The sequence below is a fragment of the Loxodonta africana genome, chromosome 6 (genome assembly GCF_030014295.1).
Source record: "Loxodonta africana isolate mLoxAfr1 chromosome 6, mLoxAfr1.hap2, whole genome shotgun sequence".
Classification (NCBI taxonomy): domain Eukaryota; kingdom Metazoa; phylum Chordata; class Mammalia; order Proboscidea; family Elephantidae; genus Loxodonta; species Loxodonta africana.
The window spans coordinates 9,846,563-9,866,258 of NC_087347.1; the positions used below are offsets into that span (position 1 = coordinate 9,846,563).

General features: G+C 53.7%; 1 protein-coding gene across 1 annotated transcript in view; it reads left to right on the forward strand.

Annotated features, from left to right (window-relative positions):
• The window catches only part of NGEF (neuronal guanine nucleotide exchange factor), an 80,005-nt gene extending 63,200 nt beyond the window's left edge, over window positions 1-16,805 (forward strand). The window contains exons 7-15 of the mRNA XM_064286541.1: window positions 4,303-4,455; window positions 6,975-7,104; window positions 8,544-8,618; window positions 11,438-11,527; window positions 12,314-12,477; window positions 13,054-13,209; window positions 14,044-14,123; window positions 14,894-14,998; window positions 15,933-16,805. Of these exons, the coding sequence (XP_064142611.1) occupies window positions 4,303-4,455; window positions 6,975-7,104; window positions 8,544-8,618; window positions 11,438-11,527; window positions 12,314-12,477; window positions 13,054-13,209; window positions 14,044-14,123; window positions 14,894-14,998; window positions 15,933-16,123 (1,144 nt within the window). The 3' untranslated portion in view covers window positions 16,124-16,805. The remainder of the gene's footprint in view (window positions 1-4,302; window positions 4,456-6,974; window positions 7,105-8,543; window positions 8,619-11,437; window positions 11,528-12,313; window positions 12,478-13,053; window positions 13,210-14,043; window positions 14,124-14,893; window positions 14,999-15,932) is intronic.
• The last annotated feature ends 2,891 nt before the right edge of the window (window positions 16,806-19,696 follow it).

Here is a 19,696-nt window from a genome sequence, read left to right on the forward strand (position 1 = left end):
CCGTCTTGCACTTCCCTCCCCTCCCAGATTCCGTTTGCCATAGATTGGGGAGGGGGCTGTTGGAGCCATGCTTATAGTTCAGCCTATGTGAAGTCATGTGGAGGAAGAACCAAACTAAACCAAACCCACTGCCTTCAAGTCGATTCCAACTCATAGAGACCATATACAACAGAGTAGAACTGCCCCACAGAGTTTTCAAGGCTGAAATCTTTACAGAAGCAGACTTCGATATCTTTCCTCTGCAGAGCAGCTGGTGGGTTTGAACCGCCGAGCATTTGGTTTACAGCTGAACACTTAACCACTGTGCCACCAGGGCTCCTTGGAGAAAGAACAGACACCTTTTAATCTATGCTTATGTCTTGGTCATCTGTTGTTGTTGTTGTTAGGAGCCGTTGAGTCGGTTCCGACTCATAGCAACCCTATGCACAACAGAACGAAACACTGCCTGGTCCTGAGCCATCCCCACAATCGTTGTTATGCTTGAGCTCATTGTTGCAGCCACTGTGTCAATCCATCTCGTTGAGGGTCTCCCTGTTTTCCACCGACTGTGTACTCCACCAAGCATGATGTCCTTCTCCAGGGACTGATCCCTCCTGACAACATGTCCAAAGCATGTAAGACGCAGTCTCACCATCCTTGCCTCCAAGGAGCACTCCGGTTGTACCTCCTCTAAGATTTGTTCGTTCTTTTGGCAGTCCATGGTATATTCAATATTCTTCGCCAACACCACAATTCAAAGGTGTCAGTTCTTCTTCAGTCTTCCTTATTTACTGTCCAGCTTTCACATGCATACGATGCGACTGAAAATACCATGTCTTGGGTCAGGCACACCTTTAGTCTTCAAGGTGACATCTTTGCTCTTCAACATTTTAAAGAGGTTCTTTGCAGCAGATTTGCCCAATGCAATGCATCTTTTGATTTCTTGACTGCTGCTTCCATGGGTGTTGACTGTGGATCCAAGGAAAATGAAATCCCTGACAACTTCAATCTTTTCTCCATTTATCATGACATTGCTCATTGGCCCAGTTGTGAGGATTTTTGTTTTCTTTATGTTGAGGTGCAATCCATACTGAAGGCTCTGGTCTTTGATCTTCATTAGTAAGTGCTTCATGTCCTCTTCACTTTCAGCAAGAATTTAGACACCATCTGAAGAATAGATTTGATGCAATGAACACTAGTGACCGAAGACCAGATGAGTTGTGGAATGACATCAAGGACATCATACATGAAGAAAGCAAGAGGTCATTGAAAAGACAGGAAAAGAAGAAAAGACCGGAAAGAAAGAAAAGACCAAGATGGATGTCAGAGGAGACTCTGAAACTTGCTTTTGAACGTCAAGCAGCTAAAGCAAAAGGAAGAATTGATGAAGTAAAAGAACTGAACACAAGATTTCGAAGGGTGTCTCGAGAAGACAAAGTATTATAATGACATGTACAAAGAGCTGGAGATGGAAAACCAAAAGGGAAGAACACGCTGGGCATTTCTCAAGCTGAAAGAACTGAAGAAAAAATTCAAGCCTCGAGTTGCAATAGTGAAGGATTCTATGGGGAAAATATTAAGCGACGCAGGAAGCATCAAAAGAAGGTGGAAGGAATACACAGAGTCATTATACCAAAAAGAATTAGTCGATAGTCAACCATTTCAAGAGATGGCATATGATCAGGAACCGATGGTACTGAAGGAAGAAGTCCAAGCTGCTCTGAAGGCACTGGCGAAAAACAAGGCTCCAGGAATTGATGGAATATCAATTGAGATGTTTCAACAAACAGATGCAGCACTGGAGGTGCTCACTCATCTATGCCAAGAAATATGGAAGACAGCTTCCTGGCCAACTGACTGGAAGAGATCCATATTTTTGCCTATTCCCAAGAAAGGTGATCCAACCGAATGTGGAAATTATAGAACAATATCATTAATATCACACGCAAGCAAAATTCTGCTGAAGATCATTCAAAAACGGCTGCAGCAGTATATCAACAGGGAACTGCCAGAAATTCAGGCGGGTTTCAGAAGAGGATGTGGAACCAGGGATATCGTTGCTGATGTCAGATGGATCCTGGCTGAAAGCAGAGAATACCAGAAGGATGTTTACGTGTGTTTTCTTGACTATGCAAAGACATTCGACTGTGTGGATCATAACAAATTATGGATAACATTGCGAAGAATGGGAATTCCAGAACGCTTAATTGTGCTCATGAGGAATCTTTGTGTAGATCAAGAGGCAGTTGTTTGGACAGAACAAGGGGATACTCATTGGTTTAAAGTCAGGAAAAGTGTGCGTCAGGGTTGTATCCTTTTACCATACCTATTCAATCTGTATGCTGAGCAAATAATCCGAGAAGCTGGACTATATGAAGAACGGGGCATCAGGATTGGAGGAAGACTCATTAAAAACCTGCGTTATGCAGATGACACAACCTTGCTTGATCTTCTAGTGCTGCTGTAACAGAAATACCACAAGGGGATGGCTTTAACAAAGAGAAATTTATTCTGTCACAGTCCGGTAGGTTAGAAGTCCAAATTCAGGGTGCTGGCTCCAGGGGAAGACTTTTTCTCTCTATCGGCTCTGGAGGAAGGCCCTTGTCATCAGTCTTCCCTTAGTCTGGGTGCCTCTCAGCAGAGGAACCTCGGGTCCAAAGGGCACACTCTGCTCCTGGCGCTGCTTTCTTGGTGGTATGAGGTCCCCATGTCTCTATGCTCGCTTCTCTCTTTTATATCCAAAAGAGATTGGCTTAAGACACTACCTAATCTTGTAGAGCTCATTAATATAACTGCTGCTAATCCATTTTATTACATCAAAATGACAGGACTTACAACACATATGGAAATCACATCAGAAGATAAAATGGTAGACGATCATACAATCGTATAAGGGAGTCACGACCTAGCCAAGATGACAGATACTTTGGGGGGACAAAATTCAATCCGTGACAGCTTGCAAAGAAGAAACATACGCCAACAACACCAGGATAGAAGACCCAGCTACCACGTCTATTGGAGCTAAAACGTTGTTCCACCCCGAGTTTTCACATATGAGACCTGGCTATGGCATAGGGACAGCCCCTCCCTGTATGGCAGGGGAGCGCTCAACACCACACATATCGTGCCCTGGGAGCTGCTCACACCCCATAGCACCAGAGTGGGTCCTGAGGCCCCTCAGCCTCTTCTCCTTCACCCTCCATAGTGGCAACGCTAAAGACAGACCCCTGCAGGGGCTGGGCCTCCTTTTATCTATGCAGTTATTTATTTACATCTCATTATGGAAAACTGCAAACACACCAAAGAAGAGAAACCGATGTGACAGGCAAGCTCGGCATCGCCACAGGCTTCAGCAGGGACCAGCAGCAACCTGCTTCAGCTCATCCCCTCCCTTCATCCCCAGCTTCCAATCTGAGTCGTCGTTTCATTTCCTCTATGAACACGTCAGTATGTATCTAAAAGATAAGGCCTCTCTTTTTTAATGCTCCTAAATCGACTCAATGGCACTGGGGTTTAATGCTGGTGGCACAGTGGCTAAGTGCTATGGCTGTTAACCAAAAGGTCAGCGGTTCGAATCCACCAGCCAGTCCTTGGAAACTCAGTGGGGCAGTTCTACTCTGTCCTATAGGGTCGCTATGAGTTGGAATCAACTCGATGGCAATGGGTTTTTTTGGTTTAATGTTATCAAAAGAGCCTTGTGGCGCAGTGGTTAAGCTCTCAGCTGCTAACTGAAAGGTCAGCAGTTCAAACCTACCAGCTGCTCTGTGAGAGGAAGATATGGAAGTCTGCTTCCATAAAGATTACAGCCTTGGAACCCTACAGGGCAGCCCTACTCTGCCCTGTTGGGTCACTATGGGTGGGAATCGACTAGATGGCAGTGGGTCTTATTTTTGTCTTAATGCTATTATCCAGGGATTCTCTGGGTGGCACAAATGCTTAAGTGCTGGACAACTACCAGAAAGGTTGGCAGTTCAAATCCACCCAGAGAAACCTCAGAAGTGAGGCCTGGTGATCTGTCTGCTTCCAAAAGGTCGCAGCCTTGAAAGCCCTATGGAGCAGTTCTACTCCGCACACATGGGGTCTCCACGAGTCAGAATCAACTCGACGGCAGTTAACAGCAACGAGAAATGCTATTATCCACCGAAAACAATGAACAATAGTTCCTGCATGTGGCCAAACACCCCTTCGGTGCTCAGTCCCTGATGGTTTCACATCGCGTCAGAGCCAGGCCCCTGTGCTGCACTAGCTGATGTTCCTGGTCTCTCCACGTGTAGGTCCTGCCCCCCAGGGACCCTCAACTCAAACTGCCCCCCACCCCCACAGGTTCCTCTTGGAGCTGGAGCATCGGATGGAGGAGAACATCGTTATCTCGGACGTGTGTGACATCGTGTACCGCTACGCGGCCAACCACTTCTCAGTCTACATCACCTACGTCAGCAACCAGACCTACCAGGAGAGGACGTACAAGCAGCTGCTGTGAGTGCGTCCTGGGGGGCAGTGGGGCCACTGCCCAGGGTTTAGAAGCAGACAGTGTGGGCAGTAGTACCAGCCCAAGCGTCTCTTGTACTTTGCCACCGGTCCTGATAGGTACCGCTTGCAGGGAGGTCGGGGGTCATGGAGAAAGGTGAACCCAACTTGAGCCTGAGAAAGCCAGCCTGTCGCCCCAGCTCGACTGCAGTCAGAGCTGCTGTGCAGAGTTCTTCAAGGTTTAGAAAAGAGAGTTGGAGATCAAGGGGACAATCAAAGGCCCAGGAAACCAAAAGAGTGGGTTTGAACTAAAAGCAAGGGCAGGAATGGTGGGGAGGAGTCTTTGAGTGGTTATCCAGCAACTCCTTCGCCTTGATCCCTAATCTTCCCGCTTGCTGAATGTTCTCTGGGGTCCCAGCTGATGAGATGGTTTTTGGTCAAGTTGTCTTTTCTGAATTCTTCGCTTTTGTATGACGTGCTTAAACAACAGGATTTTAACTAGTAATATGTTCTTGGCTTCACTCAAAAGTGTCAAATGACTTCCTGAGTAGTAACAGCCTAAACATCGTACTTCACTGAGCTTTAACCAAGCTCTGTAGCTAATTGTGGAAGTTTTAAGCTTGCGTATTTGGGGGTTCTGGTGATCTACTTTTGTTTTATGGAAATAGGAGTTTGAGGGAATCAGAATGCTGTTTTTGAGACTGAGAGAATTCCATCCAGTCTAATTTGGTTCCCTACTCTGACCCCAACCACCCCAAGGGAAGTCAGAGCTCACAGGTTAAAGGGCACAGTCCTCCAGACTGCTGCGTCTGCCCAAGACCTCAGACACCAGCTGCAAGCTTGGGAGTTACCATGACAACCTCACCTCTGACCAGCTGGCTACAAATTTGGGGTTTCCTACTATCCTCTTGAGATACCAGCCATAGCATGGGCATCCTCGGGCCCCTCACTTCTAACCTATTGGGTTCCACTCACAGAGCTCAGGGAAGCACTATACTAAGTATAAGAAAAGGCTATAAATGAAGATATGCACAGAGCCAGGCATGGGAGGTTCCCCATGTGGAGTTTCCATGTCCCAGAGGATGCATTACCCTCACCCATACCTCAGTGTCTTTCACCAACCAGGAAGCTCCTGGAGACTCAGTGTCCAGAGCTTTATACCGGGGTCTCATTACATAGGCACAGTTGATTGACTCATGGCTCCCATGGTTGAACTCAACCTCCAGGCCCCCTCCCCTGAGGTCCAGCTAGCCTGGCCAGCCCCCATCCAAGAGTCACCTCATTAGCATAACCTATAAGATAGGTATGATCTGGAGCCTCTTCATAAATAACAAAGACTCCAATTCCTGGAAAAATTTCAAAGGTCTAGAGATTGCCTAAAGGAGTCTTGGTGGTGTAGTGGTTAAGCCTTTAGCTGATAACCAAAAGGTCAGCAGTTCAAACCCACCAGACGCTCCTTGAGAGAAAGATGTGGCAATCCGCTTCCTTAAAGATTCCAGTCTTGGAAACCCTGTGGGGCAGTTCTGCTCTGTCCTATAGGGTTGCTATGAGTCAGAATCAATTTGACAGCAACGAGTTCGGTTTGATTTTGGTTTTTGAGATTACCTAGGGAGCCCTGGCGGCACGAGCAGTTTGTGATCAGCTGCTGATCTAAAGGTTGGTGGTTCAAACTCACCCATCAGTACCATAGAATAAAGGCCTGGTGATCTGCTTCTGTAAAGAGTACAGCCACAAAAACCCTGTGGAGCACAGGTCTACTCTGTAACACAGGGGTCGCCATGAGTTGGAATCGATTCAGCAGCAACCCTTCGGGTTTTTCTGGTTTGGAGATTACTTCTCCTGGGCAAAGAGCAAATTCTTTGGGTCAAGGTGACTGTAAAGTCCACAAGAAGAGGCATTAAAAAGACAAGCGTACAGGAAAACAGGGACCATTGCAGCATTCAGCAATGCTCTCACGCGTTGGGTCTCCTGCCAGGTGTGTGCAGATTGTCTGGACTTCAGTAAAAGGCAGAGGGACATGTCCCCTGATCTCAGGGCCCGAGGCTCAGCTCCAGCCATAGTCCTTCTCGCATGTATGTCAGTGCTGTGGACCCATTGCGAGCCCCTCACTGGGTGAACTGTCCATGCCTCTCAAAGTCGCCTAGGTTTTCCTGGCAATTGTTCCTGCCACCCGAGGGTCTACCTTGCCACAGTTTCCTGCTGTGTAAAATCGTATCATTGTGCATCTGATTCATAGACTTGGACACAGACGAATTCTTGCCCTCCCATGCACAACCTATTTTGCTAAGTCTTCTTGTGCCAGGCATGCAAAGCCCCTATAGTGATTTGACTTCTATACCAACAGTTTATTTTCCATGAAAAAAAATAAAAGAAAGAAACCGACGCATTTTCCGGGCCTGTAGGTTGTCTGGTCCCTACAAGGATGGTTGGGAGGCTGTCCACGGTGGGGAGGTGCGTCGGGGAAGGAGGTGCCTGCAATTCATGCCTCCCGTGAGCTGGGAGACCTACTCTGGTATGTCTGTCCCCAGCCAGGAGAAGGCAGCTTTTCGGGAGCTGATAGCACAGCTGGAGCTTGACCCCAAGTGCAAGGGGCTGCCCTTCTCCTCCTTCCTCATCCTGCCCTTCCAGAGGATCACCCGCCTCAAGCTGCTGGTGCAGGTACTGCCTCTGCCGCCGTCATGCCAACCTGGCTGGAATGCACTTTTCTGCTCTAGATTCTTTCCTGTGGTCATTCCAGGTCTCTGTTAGCCTCTGGAGTCCTGGGTGGGGCAGACGATTAAGCACTTGGCTGCTAACCAAAAGGTTAGAGGTCCAAGTCCACTGAGAGACACCTCAGAAGAAACGCCTGGTGATGATCTACTTCCAAAAAATCAGCCACGGAAAACCCTGTGGAGTACAGTTCTACTCTGACACGCATGGGGTCACCATGAGTCAGAATTGACTTGATGGCATCCGGTTTGGTTTGGTTTTTTAATGAGCCTTCTAGGAAGTCTATTTATCCAACAAGTAATAAATTCTGACTGTGTGTCAAACATGTTCTGGGCAGTGGGGACTCAGAGCCACATTCTGGCCACACACAGCTGTGATGACAATGGAATAATAGGGGCTGGCGGGCTGACCACTGCCAGGTGGCTGAGGGTTGGCTGATAGGAAGGTGGACAAGAGGTGACCGGCCGTGTGGTGAGGAGGGGTGGGGAGGCGTCCAAGAGGACTCCCAGGACCTGGCTTGGCTGCTGGGCACAGGTGGGCACATACGTGACACAGGTGTCAACAGGGTTACAGTCTGGAAGCCCCTGGGGTTGTGCAGCCGAGGGACACACAACAGGCAGGAGGGTCTGGGCCTGAGAGTCATCCAGGCGTCCAGCCGGCTGGGAATGGCCCTTGGTGGTGCTCAGTGGGCGAAGCCTTCAGTGCGGCGGCTGCCCACATCAGCAGGGGTGGGGGGAGAGGGGTGTACCCAGACCTCACTATCTGACATAAAGTGTGGAAACCATACAAAGTTTGGAAAAGCCTTGCAAAAACTGCAATTTTTAGGTGACAGCAATTTTGAGCAATTTTTTTTTTTTTTTGAAGTGAATAAAAGACATTTTCGTCAATAAGACTGAAGTTACAAAGCCTCGGGCTCTTTGTGACTGGTCTTCACTTGGTGACACCCAGAGTAGAGGGCAGAGAAGGCCCTGCCCGCCAGAAACCTTCCACATTCCTTGGGAAAGGGCTGGCCCTGGTTGCGAGTGGCCGGTCCCTCTCTGCCGGATGTCGCCCTCCCCCCAGCAGGCGGTTGCCGCTTTTGCTTGCAACTTCATGATGCTGGGAGGCCACGGGCTCTGGCTCAAGATAGCAGAGAAAGTGATGGTCCTTGTGGTTAGTCCTCACGGACGACACCAGCTCTCGGTCATCATTTCACAGCCTGGCGAGGCTTTGGGTCCAGATGCTTGGCCCTCGGCTTGAGGGTTCTCTTGCCTCCGGTCACCAGCAAACAGGGCTGTGTGTGTCCATCACAGCGACTTGAAGCTGTTTGGACTGGTGCAGCAGTGGGGCCTCGTTGTGGAGGGGGAAGGGGAGCTACAGAAACCAATGCAGCCTTTCCCTGTGCTCAGAACATTCTGAAGAGGGTGGAGGAGGGGTCCGAGCGTGAGTGCACCGCCCAGGACGCCCACAAGGAGCTGGAAATGGTGAGTCGTGCTTCCTCTTTCTGTGTCCCCAGTAAACTGTCCTCCTCTAGACCCACCCGCCCCGTCCTCTTCCCCATGTGCTGATGTGTCCTTAGGAAATGCAAATTCATTTTAATAATTGCTTTTGCAATCCAGAAAAGTCACTGGGGCAAAAAGAAACATGCCAGACATGGCTTGAACAGAGCACTGGCTTCCGTCTCCAGCCTGTCTGTTAGTGCCCCCCGCTGGACGGCAGTGACCGTGTGGCACTCCTTCTTTGCTGCCATCCACAGTCCCCAGGACTGCTGATGCTCTTGGAGCCCAGGGAAGCCTCACATTTGTCCCTGCCTGTTTCCCTGCGTCAGAAGTGGTCACGCCTTCCTCGGGCAAGGCGCATGGAGTAAGGCTGGCTCTGGCTCCTTGAGAAGGACACTCTCTCTGCCCTGTGCCCCTCTCCTGCCACACCTCCCCTCCCCCAACCCCTCCACCCAGAGGTGTGAGGGGCTCATGGCACCGCCCCTTCCTGACCACCTACCGACCACGGCTTGGGACCAGAGTGGAGCCATCACCACCGACTCCTGGTCTTCCCAGAGCCTGCAGCGGAGTGGGGTTGTATGGGAGGAACGTGAACACACTCTGTCCCCCGGTGCTCGGTTAACTCAGGCCCTTCCTTCTTGTCTTTATGTGCTGTCTTGTGCGTTGGGCTCCTGTGTTTACTGGCCTCAGAGCCAGGCCTGGAAGCTGTGCCTGGGTGGCCCCATCTTGCTGGTGATACATAGCAAAGGGTATGGGTGTCGTGAGGTCCTTTCTGCTCCTTTATCCCCAGCAGCAGCTTAGTAAAAGGTCTGAGCCAAGTGGTGCCACGAGGGCTCTTTGACTTCACCTCAATGCAGTCGTCTCTCCACCTCAGGCCACCTCATGTCCCTGATCCAGACCCCTCGGGCCCCGATATCCTTCTCCTCCCCTTGATCATCAGGGAGAATGCCCCTATGTCCAGCCAGGTAAAGGCTGGACCTTGAGGGCCACCTGAGTGGCTGGTCAGGCTAGTCAGTGGCCTGTGGGCAGCCACAGCTTTCAGGGCCTCCGCCTGCCCCAGATGCAGGGCTTCCCTGTCATCTGGTGGGACGTGAGCTCACCCAGCCCTACCGGGCAGCCAGCCATACTGGGCCACAGAAGGCAAGACCAGAGACCACTGTGGCTGTGAGAGGCCCCGGGCCTCAAAGGTCCTTCTTTGTGGTCAGCCCAGGGCCAAGTGTGTGTTTTCTATTTTTAAGTTCTTTTCTGCTTTTATCCCCCCTTTTTTTCCCTTTTAGTGAAAAGTATACTCTGTTTCTCATAGCTTACTATTTAAAAAAAAAAAAAAAGTGTTATTTTTTTTTCTAATTTATAAATGTGCTCAAAAAATTCCAGAAAATGCTGATAAGTTAAAAGAAGATAATAAAGACACAAGCCCACTGCTGACATGGTATGCTCACTCTTCCAGAACTTTCTAAATAGACAGGACACATAGAACTGTGTTCTTGGAGGAAAGGGATTGTGGTTTAGAAGCCGGTTTCTCTCCATTTTAGTGCGTGTAACAGTTATTGCGTTTTTTCGTGGTTGCAGAGTGCTCAGTTATATGGGTACGTTATCATTACTTAACCAGTCCCAGCTGATGCACCTTTAGGTTGATGAAAGTTTTTCCCGTTTCTAAACAACACTGAAGTGAACATCCTCGTACATACATCTTTGGGCACTTTATTCCTCCCAAATACTTACTGAAGGAGGAATCCTGGTGGTCCAGTGGTCAATCACTTAACTGCTAAGCAAAAGGTCAGCAGTTCAAACCCACCAGCCACTCCATGGGAGAAAGATATGGTAGTCTGCTTGCATAAAGATTACAGCCTTGGAAACCCCATGGGGCAGTTCTACTCTGTCCTGTAGGCTCTCTGTGAGTTGGAATAGACTCCACGGCAACAGGTTTGGTTTTTGGTTTTGTTTTTTTTAAATATGTACTATGGGCCTGCTGTGTGCCAGGCTCTGTCCTCCCCCCATGACCCAGTGCGCAGTGCAGAGGAAGTGATCAGACCTCTTGGCACCTGGGTTGCCTCCAGGAAGGCTAGGAGAACCTGTACTCCCGCCCACAGTGTGAGAAGGGCCTGCTCCCCGCACCCCGGCCAGCCTGGAGCCTGGTCAGCCTGTCTGACCTAAGAGAACCTTGCTTTAACTTGCATTTCCTGGATTACTGGAAGAGTTGGGGATCTTTTCATGTGTTTCCCAGGGCTTCCAACCAAGCCTTCTTGGGGTTGAACCCCTGCTGAGAATTTGCGTTTCTAACGAGCTCCCTGCTGAGAATTTGCATTTCCACCCCCAGATTCAGAAATCAGAAGCTGGTACATTTTTAACAAGCTTCACAACTGATTCTTAGGTATACCTTCCTTCACGAGAGCCTGCTGGAAGCCCTGGTTTTCTGGCGTTTGCCTCCTATGAAGGGCCAGGCACTAACCTGAGAGCCGGAACTAACAGTCTGCAGGCTTTCCCACTTGCCTTTGCTCCAGAAGGTGCTGGAGGACAGAGGCCCAGGCCAGTAGAGCCAGTCGGCCACAGAGGACACGGGTCCAGGCCAGCAGAGCCAGTCGGCCACAGAGGACACGGGTCCAGGCCAGCAGAGCCAGTCGGCCACAGCTGCCTGGCTCAGCGCGCCTGGGATGCTGGCCTGACGTACCCTCCTTCTCAATCCCAGGTAGTGAAGGCCTGCAATGAGGGCGTCAGGGTCCAGGCCAGCAGAGCCGGTCGGCCACAGCTGCCTGGCTCAGCGCGCCTGGGATGCTGGCCTGACGTACCCTCCTTCTCGATCCCAGGTAGTGAAGGCCTGCAACGAGGGCGTCAGGAAGATGAGCCGCACGGAGCAGATGGTCAGCATCCAGAGGAAGATGGAGTTTAAGATCAAGGTGGGCCTGAGCCTGCGGTTGGCTGGGCCTGGGTCACCGGCCGAGCTCAAAGCAGGGCCCCCTCCTTCAGGCCTTCCCAGGCCTCCACAGCCAAGGTGGCCCAGCCCCGCACTCCATCACACTAGCCTTGATTTCTTTTCTGAGCCGGGTGCACAATGCCTGCCTGGGCCCTCATCCTGCCCTGCCGTTTATGGCTGTGTGGCCTGAGCTGTTGGCTGGCATGGAGCATAAAGTATGGAGCAGTGACTCATCCAGGGGCTCTTAAATTGGGGGATTACAGGCCCCTCTGAAATCCTGACGGAAGTTACTGCCCTTCTCCCCTAAACTTTACATGAATCTTGAGGCATCAGCGAGCCCCGAGGTCCCCTATGGCTGGCCTCCAGTGACTTGGGTACTTCAGTCACAGGGCCATGGCAGTTCCCCAAGGCCCTGGCTGGTTTGGGAGCTGAGCCCCACTCTGGGTGCAGACATGGCCTTCCAGCCACCCTCCCCCACCCCCCACGAGCTGACCACCTGGTGCCAGGAATCCAGAAAGCAGCAGCCCTGCCCCCCCATGGCCCCCTGGGTTCTGGGCCCTGCATCCGCCCAGGACTGCCCCACAGTACCCATGGGTTCTGGGCCCTGCATCTGCCCAGGACCGCCCCCCACCCCCATGACTGTCTGAGTTCTGGGCCCTGTGTTTGCACAGGACTGCCCCCCAGTACCTTTGGGTTCTGGGCCTGGCAGGCTCGCTGAGGGTGGCTCGGTGGGGCCTGCGGCTCTTGCTGACACCCAATCACCCCCCAGTCGGTGCCCATTATCTCGCACTCCCGCTGGCTGCTGAAGCAGGGCGAGCTGCAGCAGATGTCCGGCCCCAAGACCTCCCGTACCCTGCGGACCAAGAAGCTCTTCCGGGAGATTTACCTCTTCCTCTTCAACGACCTGCTGGTCATCTGCCGCCAAATTCCTGGGTGAGTCCGGCCAGGCGGCCTCACTAGTCTGTCCTGTGGCCAAGCGGAGCCTCAGGGGCCTGGGGGCCGGGATGCCGCTCAGATCAGCAGAAGCACAGCCGCTCATGGTGCCACCGCCTTCCCCCGCATGCCTCACTCCCGGGCAGCACTCGGCGACTAGCAGTTCCAAGGAAGGTCAGCTTAATGCGGCCCAGGAGGCAGAGAGCTCAGGCTCTGGGTCAGACTTCAAGTCTGCTGTATTGTTGCCTAGCTTTGGGCAAGTTCACTGAACTGTTCTGAGCCTCAGTCTCCCCTTCTGTAAACTGGGGGGCTTCACTTCTCAAATTGAGAGCCCCTCCCCAAGCCTGACCCACGGTGAGTGCTCGGCGGAGCACCGTGGCGCCATCAAGGCTGACCCTGCTAGTTGGCCGCTCCACGGGATGGGGCCTGTTCTGCAGGTGAAGGAGACAGGTGTTCAGGTCAGGGGCTTCTAGAAAGACATGAGCAGCAGGCTGGTCTTGTTGGCTGGCCGGGGGTCTCCTGAGACCTCCCGGACCTCCTTGGGACCGAGCACCTGCTCCACCACCTTGATTCCAGAGACAAGTACCAAGTGTTCGACTCGGCCTCGCGGGGCCTGCTCCGTGTGGAGGAGCTGGAGGACCAAGGCCAGACGCTGGCCAACGTGTTCATCCTGCGGCTGCTGGAGAATGCTGACGACCGGGAGGCAACCTACATGCTGAAGGCGTCCTCCCAGTGAGTGCCGGGGACGCCCAGGCCCCACGTCACCTCTCCGTGAGAGCTTGCCTGCCCACGGGCTCCGGGCAGAATGAGGCTTCACACACACCTGTCCTGCCCACCGCCCCAGACCCCATGGGGTTCCGTCAGGGCTGCTCTTGCGGCGGGACCTTGAGGGGTGGCTGCCCATCCCTGGGTGGGTGTGTGTGTATACGCGAGCATATGTGTGGGTACACGTGCATGCATTACAGATGTCTGGGTACACATGCGTGCATTACAGATGTGTGGGTACACATGCGTGCGTTACAGATGTGTGGGTACACATGCGTGCATTACAGATGCGCACCTGCGTGTGCTTCGTGATGCGTGTTTTGCATGTGCCTGTGAGCATGTGTGCAGTGCGTGTGTGCACACAGGTGTACATATGTGCAGTGCATGGGCCTCCTCCCACCCAGGGGCCTCTGCTGGGACCCTGGGCTCCAGTCCTTCTGGGAATGGGGTGATGTGAGCCTGTCTTGGCCCTGCCACGTCTGAGGAGCCATGGCCTCAGTGAGCTGGCCACGGCATCCTCTCTGTGGGTCAGCTGTGGGGACACATGGGGGAGTCGCCCTCCCTGCTGACTCTGAGGGAGCACTGCAGGGGGAGAATACGGGGGCCCTCAGCCTCTCTGATTGTTTCTGTGTCGTGTTAACCCTCGGGCACCCCGTTTCTGTGGCACCCTCTGAGCTTCCTCAGTGTTGCATGGAGCAGTGCTGGGATACACGGAAGGGGACTTGTGGCGGGTGCTGGGCAGCCCGTGCGTGTGGGGAGCCGTGGCCCTGCAGCTGGAGCATAGCCTCCTTCTGTTTGCAGGAGTGAGATGAAGCGCTGGATGACCTCCCTGGCCCCCAACAGGAGGACCAAGTTTGTCTCCTTCACCTCCCGGCTGCTGGGTAAGCCGCCCGCTGGGGAGGGGCCGCTGCACTCACCTGGCAGGTGGGGGCTTTCCCTGTTGGGGCTCTGCTAACAAGGAAGTGCTTCTGGGGCCAGTTGTCACCACACATGCCTCCAGGAAGCCCACTTTGGGTGACCTGCGTCTGTGTAGTCACCGGCAGCTCTGACCCTGGTGGGGAGCATGGTGGCCTGAGCCCTGGGAACACATGGATAGTTAATGAGATAAAGGGCACTGGTTCTTATGTGACAGGCCCCACGTGGAACTGAGAGACCTCCAGATAACCGGCCCAAGGGATTTGGGCCCAGAAAGCAAATCCTGGTGTCCTCCCAGGGTTGCCCCTTGTCTGAAAATCATGAATTATAAAAGGGCACAGACCCACCAGTGGGGACAGTGCTGACCCTAACCACCCTCACCTTTTCCTAATCATCCCACGCTGCCTCCCAGCCACATCCCAGGTACAGGAAGTCCAGAAAAGCGCCCCAGGAGGCGTCGCCACCCCTCAGCCAGTGTATTGTTTCCCCAGAGCCTCTATTTCCATAGCATTTTCCTTGGAACCAAATCCTCTTCTCCCTCAAATGAACACTTTTTGGGTTGCTGCGGGAGTTTGCGCTGCTATTTTGGACAGTCACAGCCACCCACCCCCTGGCAGCACTGCCCCTCTTAGCTGCGGGTGGGCGGTGTCCCGGGTGTGTGGGTAAGGGCAGGGCATGGGTAAGGGCAGCATGACGAGGCCGTGTTCCCGCATCCCCCCACCCCGCGCCCCATCAGACTGCCCCCAGGTACAGTGTGTGCACCCGTATGTGGCCCAGCAGCCGGATGAGCTGACGCTGGAGCTCGCTGACATCCTGAACATCCTGGACAAGACTGAGGACGGTGAGGCCTGGGCATGGTCCACGTACCCCCAGGGGATTCTGCATTGGGCCCCCCAGCCACAGGGACGAGGGGGAAGTAGGCTCAGCCCCACGTGGAAGCACAGACTGGTTCCAGGGATTGCCTGAATCTGGTTGGCTGGTGGGCAAAGAGAGCCAGCTCTCTCTCAGCTCTGTCCCTCGGGCCACACAGCCTGAACACCCTCATTCTGGTTTCCTCAGGACTTTTCTCAGAACCAGGGCTGGGCTGGACCTCATAGGAGCTGTGAGGTCCCTCGTTCCCCTCAGCACTGGGCTCATCTGAGCAGCAACTCCGTATCACTTTCTTTCTGCAGAACTGGGGGAAGACGACCAGGAACAGTGCCCTTGCACCCTGAGTGTGACCCTGACCTAAACCCTGTATTTGCAACAAGCTCCTCGTGAGCTTGTGGCCACCAAGCCCAGAGCCCTGAGCTGACCACCTGTCCCTAAAGAGGGGAGACTCAGGGAGGACCTGCCAATGGGAGGGTGACAGTGGGACTCCAGGCCACATAGCCCAGTGGTCATCTCCCACCCCCACTGGCCCCTTGGGTGCCTCTTGCTTTTTTGGGTGGCACTTGGGGCCTCCTGGCCCTATGTGTAGGCAGCCAAGGCTTTTTGGAAGGCTCCAGAGTGGGTTCCAAAGTCAATAACTTTGGGAAACACCATGTGGCTGACTCCTCGCTGGCTCTCCCGTGCACTCATCATGCCTCCTGGGACAGTATTGGGGGTGGCGCGTCCCCCACTTTCTGCAGGACAAACCCAACTCGAGGGTCTCAGCAGGGGTTCATGGAGCAGGTGCCTTTTGGGAAAGGCTGGCTGGGCTCTGTGGTCTGGGCCGCCTCTGTTCCCAGGACGGATGGGAACACTGGCCTGGTGCCACCTGCAGGAGGTCCTGACCCCCCCACCCCTCCCCGCAGGGTGGATCTTCGGCGAGCGGCTACATGACCAGGAGAGAGGCTGGTTCCCCAGCTCCATGACCGAGGAGATCTTGAACCCCAAGATCCGGTCACAGAACCTCAAAGAATGTTTCCGTGTCCACAAGATGGAAGACCCTCAGCGCAGCCAGAATAAGGACCGCAGGAAGCTGGGCAGCCGGAATCGGCAGTGACCCTGGCCTGGTGACCGGCCCAGCGGGGGGTGGGCAGGTGGGAGCAGAGCTGGTGGGCACACCCGAGATGGTGGAGAGGTTCCAGGGGAGGGTGGGCCGCACCCCAGAGGCAGCGGGCCGTGACTTCAGTGCCTGTGAGGGAGTACGGTGAGTGCTCACACCTTGGCCCCTCGCTCACTACTGGAGACAGGGCACTGTGTCTCTCCTCCATGCACTGTAAAGGAGAACGTAAATTTTAAACAGTATTACACCACCTCTCTCCTGTCCGTTAGAGGGCCTGGAAAGGGACTGGCATGCTCTGGGGGCCCTCCCAGGAAGGTGGCACTGGCCGAGGGCAGGCAGAAGGTGAAGAATGTTGTGGTCCCCTGCGTGTGTCACCCTCTGCCTTGGGAGCCTGGCATGCAGATGGACTGCCTTTTCCTGGTGGACCTTGGTGAGCAGCCCTTGGCCTACAGTGCACAGGACTGAGAGACCAGTCACCTCTGTCTGCCCCTCCCCAAGCCTCAGCCAGCCTTGGGCTACTCAGTCAGCCCCTCACATCAGGCAGACCAGAGCTTGGCTGAGGGCTCATGCCACCTCCAGCTCCCTGACCGGCCAGATGTACTGTGTGTCTTCTGGCCCCTTTGGGAGCCCAGGCATTTTAAGAAATGAATTGGTCACTGCATCCTGTATTGGTTACGGTTATGAGAGAAGCAAATCTCAGTTTTGGCTGCATTAAAAGAAGCATCCTGTATAAAATAAAGGAGGTGAAGGTCTGCTCTTTATTGTCCTGGCACACACAGGAATGAGGCGTTGGGTTCTGGGCAGGGAGAGGGGAGCACCTTTCAAGGCCAGTAAAAGAGGCGTGTCCTGAAGGATCAGCTTGAAGGGCTTCTAGTGGAAGGGGGACTGGCCAGGTCCGGGCCTCCAGATGGATGAATGGGTGGATGGACAGATGGATGGATGATGAGTGAATGGATGGATAGAGGATGAACAGATGACAGATGGATGGATGGATGGACGGATGGATGGATGGATGGGTCAATGGATGGACGGATGGATAATGTGTGGAAGGATGGATGGATGGATGGATGGATGGGTGGATGGACGGATGGATGGACAGATGGATGGATATTGTGTGGATGGATGGATGGATGATGGATGGATGAATGGACAATGGGTGGATGGATGGATGGGTCAATGGATGGACAGATGGATAATGTGTGGACGGATGGATGAAGGATGGATGGATGGATGGGTGGATGGACAGATGGATGGACAGATGGATGGATATTGTGTGGATGGATGGATGGATGATGGATGGATGAATGGACAATGGGTGGATGGATGGATGGGTCAATGGATGGACAGATGGATGGATAATGTGTGGACGGATGGATGAAGGATGGATGGATGGATGGGTGGATGGACAGATGGATGGACAGATGGATGGATATTGTGTGGATGGATGGATGGATGAATGGACAATGGGTGGATGGATGGATGAATAGGTGATGGGTGGGGTGGGAGTAGATTTGGGCCTTGAGATGTGAAAGGACTCCAGAAACCAAAGAGGCTTGTGGAGGAGTCGGCAGCATCCTTCTGTAGTGGAAGTGAGAACATGGAGGCTGGAAGACCACTGAGGGACTAGGTGTCAGGTACGTGGTAGTACCACAAGCGGTGGGGCGGGAGCCATTGTCCTCAGGCCATTCTTCCCCCTGTTGGTGGCGGCCAAGTTACCCAGATGCTGGAAGCTCCCCCCAGCACAGAAGGCCCTCAGTGCCCTGGGTTTCTGTCCCCAAGGTTGAGGGACGGGTCTGGCTGCATCCTTCCCCACCTGGACCCAGGCTCTTTCTACCTGGCTATGCCTTCCTCCATGTAGGACAGGCCTGGGATTAAAAGCTGCAATTTCGACCATGGGACTTTGTACATCTCCCCACAAGCCATAGCAGTGGCCCTTAGATCCTCAGACCCTTTGACAATGGGATGAACCCCTGGAAGAACACATGCATAGCAACACTGGCTCAAAATGGGGGTGAGAGCCCCAGTCCCAAAAAACAGGCTGATGCTTTTGGGGCCTTTGTGCTGGACCCCCACTGAGAGTACCTGCACCTCTGAGTCCCCCAAAAGTGGGGAGAACACTTCTGAGCCTGAGCTACTCAGGGGCTGTTGGGATGGGGGTGGTCGTTGATGGTGGCCCTTGTCCCCAGCCTTTCATTCTGAAGCTGAGAAATGGCATATTGAGTTAGGCCGTGTGCTCTAATGAGGGCTTTGGCTACTGGAGGTTACGTAAAAGGAAATAACACCAACATTCTCATGAATGCCCTTGGGTTTATAACAGTCCCCTCTAAGCAGAAAACTTCAACCCATGATGTATTTTGGGGAGCTGGGAACGCCGACTTGATGGGGCCTGTGCCCCATGTGTGTGAGACTGTGTCAGGGGCTACATGTGCTCATTGAAGGGGTATGGGTGGAGAAAATGGGTGTAGGAGAAGGTGCAGTCAGGAGTTCATGGAAACCAAAGAGGCCAAATGAGTCACTAGAGATGACGGGAAAGAAAGAAGGACTAGGCAGGGGGGAGGCAGGAAGGCAGGACACCCCCTCCTCCACCCACGCCCCCACTGACAGGGTCTTCCAGTGGCCCCAGATATGAAATCATCATCTATCTGGTTCAGGGTTTACACAGTCCCCTTCCGGCCTCAGGATTCTGACTCCTTCCCTGCTGTGCCCAGTGGCAGCCTACTGTTTTCAAACTCTTTTTTCCTAATTATAAATGTAGTGCTTCCTGGGAAGCACAGAAGATAGCATGACAACTGATCAAAAGGCCAGGGCCTATTCAGGGCCAAGGCGCCAGCTAGGGAGCGGCAGCCCAACAGCCAGAGCAGGTGGTTCCTCGTTTCTCCCTCAACTCAGGATGCTTAAAGTGAGGTTAGGAGAGTCGATCTTGAAAAGGCATTTTGGTTTTTGTCCCCCTCCATGAGCCTTTCTGTGTGGAGCTGCCCCCTCCTCCCTGTTCAGGCAAAGCTCCTGTCCAATGTGGCTCCAGCCCAGGTTGGCCAGGGGTGGGGGCCCGAGGGCCGGACCCTGGGCCTCCCTGGGGTAAATGGTTCCCCGCAGATGGGACTCTTGGCCCGCAAAATAATCGGCTTCTGGTTCGCAGCCCCCGCGGCTCCACCCTCCATCTCTCAGCCCGGCCTAGGGCTCCATCCCACCTCCCCTGCGAGGGAGGTCCTGCTTCTCTCTGTTGGTCACTCTCTGTGGCCCTGGACTGCCAGGGATGGGGTGGTTGCGGCAGGGCCCACTCTAGGGCCATAGCAGAGGCCGCGGAGACCCTCGTGTCCGAGAGCGCGGCCTGGACGCGCTCCTGCACACCCGCGGCGTCCGGCGCTCAGGCCTGCACACAGGACACATACGTGCACTCTCCTGCCCGCCTCTAGCCCCAGCACTTGCGGCATCCCCGCGCACCGTTAGGCTCTCAGATCGCAGCTGCACTCACACCCCGTTGCACACACGTTCGCACACGCGGGCGCACACGCGCAGACACAGGCGCAGGGAGGATGCAGCGCGAGGCAGGGCGCGGCCCCTTTATTGGCT